Here is a 10,652-nt window from a genome sequence, read left to right on the forward strand (position 1 = left end):
TTCTGTGTTAACAGATCTGGTCTGTTCTGAAGTTTGCAATGTGTACTACTACCGACAGATCTAAGAGTGTTGTGTCCCAATGTTGTAGTGCCCACGTGGGAGCTATGAGTATTATGGTGAGAGAGGTGTGATGCAGTTTGTTGACCAGAAATGGAATTAACAGGAGAGGTGGGGAAAAGTGTGGCAAATTTCCCTGACCAGGTGATCCATAGAGCATTGCCCTTGGACAGAGGGTGTGGGTGTCTGGATGTGAAGTTTTGGCATTTTGCGTTTTTGCTGGTTGCAAAAATATCTATGTCTGCTGTTCCCCACATTTGGAAGTACTGTTGAAATACCTGAGAGTGAATTTCCCATTTGTGTATTTGTTGCTGCATCCTGCTTAGTATGTCTGCTAGCTGATTGTGTATCCCTGGGAGGTATTCCACCAGCAAGTAAATGTGATTGTGAATTGCCCATTTGCATATTATTTGGGCTAGAAGGGACAATTGAGATGAATGTGTCCCCCCCGGTTTCTTCAGATAATACATTGTTGTCATATTGTCTGTTTTTATTAAGACTGTTTTGTGCCTGAGAAGAGGTTGAAAAGCTTTTAGGGCGATAAACACAGCTAACAATTCTAAATGGTTTATGTGATAAGTTAACTGCGTTGAATGCCATTCCCCTTGTATGGTAAGGTTGTTGAGGTGAGCTCCCCAACCTGTCACTGATGCGTTTGTTGTTATTGTGGTCTGAGGCACAGTGTTCTGAAATGACAGCCCCTTTATTAAATTGTTGTGATTCCACCATTGAAGAGATTTGTGAGTTTGGCTGTCTAACACTAGATCCTGCAATTGGTCCTGTGCTTGAGACCATTGCTGTGAGAGACACTTGTAGTGTTCTCATGTTTAATATACATGCAGTACTATTGCTATGCATGATGCCATCATTCCCAAAAATGTCATGATTAACCATTGATTGGGCTTTATCTGTGATATAAGGTTTTGAAAAGCCTGTATCCATTCTGGATTTGGATAGGCTAAGGCTTTTTGGGTATTGAGAATAGCACCTAGATACGGTTGAAACTGTGCTGGTTGAAGATGAGATTTGTGGTAGTTGACTGTGAACCCTAATGTGTGTGGGGTTTCTATTGTGTATGGAGTGTGTTCCTGGCATTGCATAATGTTGCTTGATTTTATTAGCCAATCGTCTAGATAAGAAAAGACATGTATGTGTTGTCTTCTTAGGTGAGCTGCTACTACAGCTAGACATTTTGTGAAAACCCTTGGAGCTGTTGTTATGCTGAAGGGAAGAACCTTGAATTGGTAGTGCCTTACTGCTATTGCAAACCTTAGGTATTTTTGATGAGCTGGATGAATGGGGATATGAAAGTAAGCATCTTTGAGATCTAAGGCAGTGAAGTAATCTTGTTTTTCCAGTAGGTGAATTACGTCCTACACAGTTACCATGTGAAAATATTGTGACATGATATATATAGATTTAGAGGTCTGAGATCCAGAATGGGTCTGAGAGTACCATCCTTTTTGGGTATGAGGAAATATAGTGAATTTACTCCTGTTCTCTGTTGAGATTTTGGGACTGTTTCCATTGCTTCTTTTAGTAATAAAGATTGCATTTCTTGCTGTAACAGAACGTTGTGTTTTGGGGACAGTCTGTGAGATCGAGGGGGAATGTTTGGAGGAATAGAAATGAGTTCTAGGCAGTAACCATTGCGGATAATTGAAAGCACCCACTCGTCTGTGGTGATATTATGCCAATGAGAGTGGAATTGCTGCAGTCTGCCCCTACAGGAGATGTGTGGAATTGTGGTATGTTGAAAAAGTCATTGTTTTGGGCTAGTGGAGACACTATTTGAGGTTTGAAATTTGTCTCTAGCTCTGAAGCACTGACTTCTGTAAGAGCCTCTAAATGACCCTCTGATAGTACTGCTGGATTTGTTTAGACTGAGAGATGGAAGCCTCTGTAGTCTGGGGCTTGAAACCTCCTCTAAACTGCTGTTTATGAAAGGAACCTTGGTAAGGTGTAGTGTATAGGGCTCCCATGGCTTTTGCAGTGCCAGAGTCCTTCCTGAGTTTCTCAATAGTTGTGTCAACCTCCGCTCCAAATAGGTGTTCTCTATCAAAGGGCATATTGAGCACTACTTGTTGGATTTCTGGTTTGAACCCAGAAGATCTTAACCATGCGTGCCTACGGATTGTTATGCTAGTGTTTATGCTACTAGCTGCGGTATCTGCTACGTCAACAGCAGACCTTATTTGATTATTGGTGATTGCTTGTCCCTCCTCAACCATTTGTTGTGCTCTCTTTTGATGTTCTCTAAATATTGCAAGTATTTTTGCATTGCATCCAAGTGTGCTCTGTCAAACCTTGGTAACAGGACTTGGGAATTGGCAATACGCCATTGTTTAACTGCTTGTGTAGCTACCCTTTTACCAGCTGCATCAAACTTTCCGCTTTCCTCGTCAGGGGATGGGTATTCCCTGAAAATTGGCTATTGGTCCTTTTCCTTGCAGCACTGTCTACAACAGAGTCTGGTGGTACCTGTTGTGTGATATAAACTGGGTCTGTTGGCGCAGGCTTGTATTTTTTGTCTATTCTCGGGGTTAAAACCCTAGTCTTAACAGGTTCTTTAAATATGTCATTTGCATGCCTAAGCATACCAGGCAGCATTGGCAAGCACTGGTAGCGTGAGTGGGTGGAGGACAATGTGTTAAAAAGAAAATCCTTCTCCAAAGGCTCAGCATGCATCTGAGCTCCATGGTATGCAGCGGCTCTCTAAATGACCAGAGTACAAGCCGTACTATCCTCTGGTGGTGAAGGTTTGGACGGATAGAGGTCTGGGTCATTTAGTGGTATGGGATATGGGTCATATAAGTCCCAGGGGTCAACTGTATCTTTTTGTTGGAGCAGAAAAAAGCGATTACAGGCTTTTTATACACTGTCTTTTACAGGCTACCATATCAATACAAACATTAGAATAAAATCTCACTCTTAATAGTACTGCATGGTTCTAAAGCTATGTACGATGGTGCACCCAAAAGAATGAGTAAACAATGTTAAAATAAAGGAGATTCTCACTAATGACGTTTCCTCAAAAGCAGAACAACCTATCTCACGTTAATTACTACACCTATTGACTTCATTACTCTTACTCAATAATATATTTTAAATATGTCAAGATCAATTATATTTCAAAAAATGAATTCTCAACTAATCATTATTGTAAACAACCGGGGTAATTCGATAAGATCAGACTGAATCCAACCACCTCCTTAGGCACCTTTAAGAAACAGTATGCAAGCAACCTCTGCTACTGTCCATTTTGTTTCACAGCCTATATTCTCCCTCTTGAAATAAAAGCTTGCAAATCTTCGCACCTCATAACTGCTTTCAAAGCCATGGAGTCAATAATCCATTTATTGTTTTTTAAAGTATAGCACTAGAATAATAATACTTCTCGTTCTTATTTTTCACAACATTAGAACTTCAGGTACTTCATGAAAAGTGATGATGAGTTTGATACGAAATTAAGCAGAAACATAGTACGCAGACAGCCAATCCACCAATGTTACTGTTTACCTCTATTAGGGCACCGTTTAAAAGTTAAAATTTAAGCTGGCTATATTTTGAGTAAATATTTCAGCTTTCATGGAATTCTCAAAAACATCAATTATTTCTTAGGAATGTCAGTTACACTGAGTGACGCAACATCGCAACTGGTTACATTCTGTGATCACACCATTATCCTTACCTTATGATACCTCTACTTACCATCTTAGAGAAGTATTAATTCTAACCCAATCAAATATACACAAATAAAATCCACATATCACACATATATATTACACCAGCGGTGATGGTGGCAGTGAAGTGAGTTAGGTCCGATTTTCCATAGGAAAGGGATTTTTTCCTTTAATACATTTGGTACAGTTCAACAAATCAGTAGAAAGCAATTAAGAAAAAGTTTCATTCACTTTGGCTTCTTGATGAAAAGGTCCCAAAACACTTCCCATTTTAACTCCCATGAGAAACTTTGCTCTCAGAAACACTAACTCAAAAGAAATTACAAATTTGGCAGAAAATGTAAACATTGCTCGTAAAGCAAGCTTTTCGTTTTTTGGTGTACATCCATTCAGTAGTTTGGGAAATTTGCTTTTAAAGAGGAGTTAATCTCCAGGAAAACTTAGTGATAGTCTGAACGTTATTTGCCACGGGACTCCTGCAATATCACAAATGTAAAAAACATTTAACTCTCATTGGCTGAGAAAGCATTTCTCAACCAAAGGGGAACAAGGGCACCCACTACGGTACCGTGCCATCTTGGAAGAGTATTCGACAACCAACTCTCCATGAATGTTCAACCCAGTTTCCTGCTTCCAAACACTGAAGATTTTCAAGAAGTTCTTCAAACGGCTTCCCAACAAAAGTCACAGAATCGTCACCCAAACCCTCATCATCAGCAAGTTGAACTGCGGCAACACACTATGGTGTAATCAACATCCAAATCACCAGAAGACTCCATAACACACAAAACTCAGCAGCCAAGCTCACCCTCAACCTCCCACCCTGCACCTCAAAGAGATCCACCACTGGCACCCAATCCACACACAAGCACTGTTCAAACTATTCACCACACTGCATCATGCAACACTGGCCTCCAAGTATCTTAAAAACAACAAACTTCAACATATCAGACAATATCGCTCAGCCAGACTTCTCGCACACTCCTTTCCCAGTATACACAGAACCAATCCAGCAGTCGCGCCTTCCCCTACCTCGTTCCTAAAGCCTGGAATGAACTGCCCCTCCACATCAGAACTTCCTCCTCAGCTCTCGCATTATGTAACAAACTGAAGACCTGGCTTTTCATTTAGCCCTAAGCCCGGTTGATCCCATACAGCTCCTGCTTCACCAGGAAACCCTCCCAGGTGAGTTGTGGGCTATACAAATACACATAACAGAGCATCTTATTGGCCAGCCATAACTGCTCAGTTAAATGTTGTGGCAGACATTACACCAGTCACGGACTCGGACCCTGTTTCCTAATAAGGTTTTTTTTTTTTAAGAAAAAGGGCGGGGCGGGGGGGCGCATGGTTGGGACAAATTAGAACTACCTCTTACCAGTACTCATTCACAAACCCTAAAAACCCTTTCTAAGCCTTACCCTACCAATCCCTTAACTATAACAATACTTTACTACCAGTGAACACGCAAAACTCCTTACTATCTCTATTTAAGAGACATAGGGCCTCAGTATGAGTTTGGCGGAGGGGATTACTCAGTCAAAAACATGACTGTTATCCCGCACACCGTATTACAAGTTCCATTACATCCTATGGAACTAGTAATACAGCGGACGGGATATTCGTCACGTTTGTGACGCCAAACTTGTAATAAGGCTCCTTTTGTTCAAAATCTATATATAAATGAAAAAATATATTTTTATACCTACGAATAAAACATTAACCTATGACTAGTGCAAAGATACCAAAAGGGACCCTTGAGTTACTTACCTGCCATGCAAAAACTGATGTACTTATCTGCAATGTACTGAATGTGATAGAACAGTAGCAAACCATCTCCTGAGAAGCCACAGGATGATGCCATTAATACACAAAGAGATGTGTACAAACACGTTTGCACACTGAAATTTCCATATGCAAAAATGTCACATTAAAGTACTTCTGCTATGTTTTTTCCTTCAGAGGAAAAACATGCCTGTAAAAAACACGTCCACTGGAAGCTCCATTATTTTTTAGTGAATTTTTCCTCCCACTCCCACATGGAAACACATTTATTCCAGGAGTACCAAAAATATTTGCCAAGTTGGTGGCTGTGCATTAACTTAATAAATTATCAATAAGGAATGAGAATTATCTGCCACAGATTTTGCATGTGAATAGGAAGCTACCAATAACCAAATCCTGTCAGTGTCATGACAGAAAAATCAAGACCAAACATGGGCCCTTCCTTTACATTAAGCACCTCTACTTAAGTTTGATGTTGAGAGGTTATCTCAGCACTAAAACACCTTTAGTCAAGGTGTCAGATGGCAATGCCATCCGTGGTTTTGAGTGGTCACTTACACATTCTGGAGGAAAAAAAAGATGAAGCCATTTGTTGAGACTATACGCTGATAGCAGAAACAAGGCGAGAAAACTCTGGGAGACTTTCAGGGGATCAGGAGAAAAGCTCAGGATATGAGGAGGTAGGGGCAGGAGCTCTCCAGATCTTCAAGTAAAATTTGCTACATTGACCTATACGTTCGCAACACAAGACAACAGAGTAAGTATTTGCACCTTTTGCCCACCAATGGTTACAACTTTAACAAGTTTTCCCTTAAACGTAAATAAAAGCTTTTTGATCAGAGAAATAAGCTTTAAGAATCTCACCACAAGAAGCCATTTTTCCATGTTAGGGGTAAACAATATATATGTTCATGAAATCCTGAAACAAATGGGTTTCAAAGGAAGGGAATTCCTACCACCTCCGAAAGTAACTATAACAACAGCCCTACGGCTAAGGGTTGAGGGTGTTTTTGGGAGATATTGGCCCGCTGTTTCTGAGCTGGCAAATATGGCCAGCCCTTTTTCAACTTATCAAATACTCGAGCAGAATTTATTAACTGTAGTAAACCGGAAAAAGAAAGGTTTCAAAGTGAGTTCATGTTACCTTTGTGCTGCAGTTTTCACTGCTGACATCTGCGAATTTGCATGGTGAAAACGTCTACCATGAAGTACTGTTCCTTGTGATACAGAGATATTCTGGGTATTATCACTGTGAATATAAAGAAAATAGCTATGTTGGTGGACATCATCAGCAATAAAACCAATAACATTGTATAAAAAAACATAATGACCAGTCAAGGATAATGAAGCTACTGTTTTATATAATGATCACGCTATGCTTTCTAAAGAGAACAACAATAATATATATTGTGTATGACAGCTAATCCTTTCTCATTCAACTGAAGACTAACACTTGCAGGATCATGCACACTTCTATTATACATGGCTTAACTTGCTACGTATATCAGCTCACGGCTCTGTATAATTTTTGTACAAAAGATCCAGGAAATCAGTGGCACTCACCGTGTAAAAAAAGACTCATTCACAACATGGAAGCAGCAAATATATGTCACTTTTCCAGGCAAGTACAAATATGATGGGAAATTAACTTCACTATGGTGAGTACAGGAACACAATTCTAGTGCACTGCATATCTACCCATATAGACACCTGTGTCAAAAAATCCCACTCAACTTACATTTTCATAGCGATTCAGTATCCAATTCAGGGCTAACATACAGCGCCAACCAACTGAATATCTACACCATCTTCTTTAGCCATTATATGAGACTAAATTGACCCTCAAGACACTGCCACATTGGTTACCACTCTGACAGATCAATTCACATTTATGTAAGTCTCCATTTTATGCATGCCACTGAGCCCACAAAGATAAAAGCAGACTTCTAAGCAACTCAAACATATCAAATGAAAACTATCCAGTCACGACCCTGTGCAACCCTTTAGCGCCATCACCTCCCTGATAGTTAATGAGCCCTTCAAAAACCAAACCGTGATTATGCATCACCATGAAGGTGACATTGTATCATCTTCCAATCCTATCTTTAATCATCTCCATTTCCCCCATAATACAAGGAGACAAACCTCCACTTCAAAAACAAAGTGGTTACTTAACTGTGGGAACAATCTTGCAGCTTGAAGAATTATCCTTATTTACATGCTGTGTTTTATTACCCCGCCATCTACTATTTGGGTCCAGATTTGTGTGTTTTAGACCCCCTTTTTAGGTCGAGCACCAGCTATTTCGACCAGTTGCGAATATTGTGGGCTTTTAACCATGCCCCCTCACGCGTATCACTTTCACTCGTCCGTGGGATTGCCTTTCAAAAATCTCAAGATGAAATTGGTAAATGGTTCACGTTCGTTCCACCTTGGGGCGGTTTTGTTACAGCCTTTCAGGACTGACCCTGTTACATGGATTATCGCACAATTGCCGATCCATTTTATGCGAGCGAGCTACTTTTTTCTTCTGTGCCTCTCCTTCGTGCTCATGTTCATGGCGGCCATGGCGCTTTGAATCAGCTTGCACTGCTGTCCCCAGCACCTTCCGGCCATCCCTCAGTTTCCTATCCATGTCTGCTTGTCCCCACCACTCCTCCCACGGTGTTGCTTGTTATTTAACTTCTGTCACAGGTCGCAGTTTGTTGACAATTGAAGGCATATTTACTTGCTTTTATTTAATTTGCTTATGTACGCCTGCAGGTTACACAAGATGGGCACAGAGCTGGCAGTTCTAAGCCCTGGTCCACTTCCACTCATTAGCACTAGGTTTACTAGTGCTGCTTGTATTGCGCCTGGTTGGCAGTAGGGGTGGTGGCATGATATTCATGAATTCCGGTTGTGATGCCAGTTGGTGCATTTGCTAATTGTCATAAGGACACAGGTAGCCTTTAGTATCCTAAAATAATTATTGATATTAATATACAGAAAATATACGTTTGGGGTTATGAATAAGCCGGTAAGATTTTGCTTGCAGAAAAAGTAATTTGGCCTGGTAGAAATACATTGCATATGAAGAATAATGTCATATTTAAACAACCCCTGTCGTTGCCCACAACTTCCTTTTTTTTTTTTTCTTTTTTTTTTTTTTTTTTTATCAAAATAGGCAGTTAGGAACCGTGCAATAACAAAAGTTCGGCTCGTCCTCTTTAAAGAGGCCAGAATGAAACCGTTCTAAATAGCATCCTAGAAACACCTGCGGTTAACTATCTATAAATGTTCACTAACAAGTTGCACTCATCAGTTTCTTCAACCTGAAGACGCAAGCAAACAGTAAAGATGGTCTGGGGCCAGCTAATGCACTTTTTCTTTGCCCTGCCCCTTCTCTGTTATCAAAGTCTGTTTTGAGCAATGCATTTACGGCTCGTCCAGTTTTCCTTTTTTGGGTTTTCTTTTAGTTTTTGATGCTTTTTAATTGATTTGGTGTTAGGCATTCCTAAACACCTTTGTCTCTTACACACTGGAAAGTTGGAGGTTCAAGACAGACGTTTTCAGGGTTGATACGGTGCAGTGCTTCATTGATGAAACCAGTGTGGTCTGTGCACAGCAGACTACCAATAATCACAAGGTAACGAAGTGTAACTCTTAATGTACAAAATGGGCAGTACTGTGGAAACTGGAAGGATTTGTGGTCTGAGATTTCCTTTTTTTCCTCGAGCTTCAGTGTGTACGGTTGTTCTGGCCTGTTCACTTTAGAAATGGTATTATATATCTAGGTAGTCTGTTTATGTGCTGCAGTTCCATTTAAAGCCAGAAATGTGGATATTATGTTGAACTACTCCATGTATTTACACTATGCCAGGTGTAGCCATCGTCCGATTACCTACTCACAAGCCCAGCATAAAAAAGAAAAATGGGTGCCGATATTAAAAGATGCACCTGCAGTCTTAAGTCAGCTAAATAATACATGCTGTTTCATAGCGGAGCGGCACTTGGCAGTACTTCCACTATACAAATACACTACACATGCCACAATACCACCAACACAATTCCGCAACTAACAGTTTGAATGCAAACCACATAAACCCACTCTGCATCACATACATCCACAATACTCCAAACAAAGACACATGAGTAAAATAAATTACCATTTAAAACGCAAATAGTTCTAACTCTTGCTAATGTGATACCCGCTGCATTGCAAATGATTATTTATTTTTGTTGTGGGCACCTCCGACAATTTGGTGCCAGGTCCTTCCTTAAATTACATCAGATGTACGCCCTGAAAGCCAGTGGCATGGTCACCATCTTCAGATTATGTTTCCCCCATTGGGCAACTTCCTCATATGTATGGCTTCCTCCTCTTATACCCCCCACTTCTATCTCTCTCTACGTTTCAAATACACCTTATTCAGAGAATATAGGAGGGCTGAGTGTGAATCAAAAACATTTTCAAGCTGCAGAACTACTGCTACAAGTACTACCGGTTTTACAACATGAGTCTTTTCTATATTCATGTGCTTTGTATTGACTTTGTAGCGATATCCTTTCCCTTATGGAGTCTGTATTGACTAGTGTGAGTATTTGCAAACAGGTTTTTTAGAATCCTCTGCTCCACCTGTGTATCCTAGTTAGTCTAGATGTTTATACACTAATACTTTGTGAAAGTGTGCTTGGAAGACCAGAAGGCCACCTGCAAATATCATTTAAAGGCATGTTAGCAATGAAGGCGAGTATTGCTTCCTTTTTCCTTGTAGAGTATGTATATGGCTTTTCTACCAATGTCAATACTCCTCTTCTGTAGAAAGTCGAGGTTTTCTGGACGATCAATCAAGCTAGAGTTCCATTAGTAACTGGGTGCCGTTGCCTACTTAAGCGAAGAACAAAAAAAAGTGGTTCCTCTTTCAGATTGGTTTGTTTTCTGTGAGTAACACATAATTGTCCTTCTAAAAATCAGTGTCTGTAAGTCCTTCTCAGCTTGTGGTTTAGGCTGATGGAAGAACGCAGTTATGTCTACGGCTTGGTTAACACAAACGTGTGATACCACGTTTGGTTTAAATTGTGGGCTTGTTCTCATTGCAACTCTGTCCTTGTGCATTTGTAGATAAAGGCTCCTTTGCTCATGAG

General features: G+C 40.4%; 1 protein-coding gene across 10 annotated transcripts in view; it reads right to left on the bottom strand.

Annotated features, from left to right (window-relative positions):
* The window catches only part of SENP6 (SUMO specific peptidase 6), a 914,216-nt gene that overhangs the window by 806,611 nt on the left and 96,953 nt on the right, over positions 1-10,652 (bottom strand). For all 10 annotated transcript variants that reach the window (XM_069235653.1, XM_069235659.1, XM_069235655.1 and 7 more), the window contains one exon: positions 6,670-6,774. In XM_069235653.1, the coding sequence (XP_069091754.1) occupies positions 6,670-6,774 (105 nt within the window). The remainder of the gene's footprint in view (positions 1-6,669; positions 6,775-10,652) is intronic.

The sequence above is a fragment of the Pleurodeles waltl genome, chromosome 5, assembly GCF_031143425.1.
Source record: "Pleurodeles waltl isolate 20211129_DDA chromosome 5, aPleWal1.hap1.20221129, whole genome shotgun sequence".
In the NCBI taxonomy this organism is placed as follows: Eukaryota; Metazoa; Chordata; class Amphibia; order Caudata; family Salamandridae; genus Pleurodeles; species Pleurodeles waltl.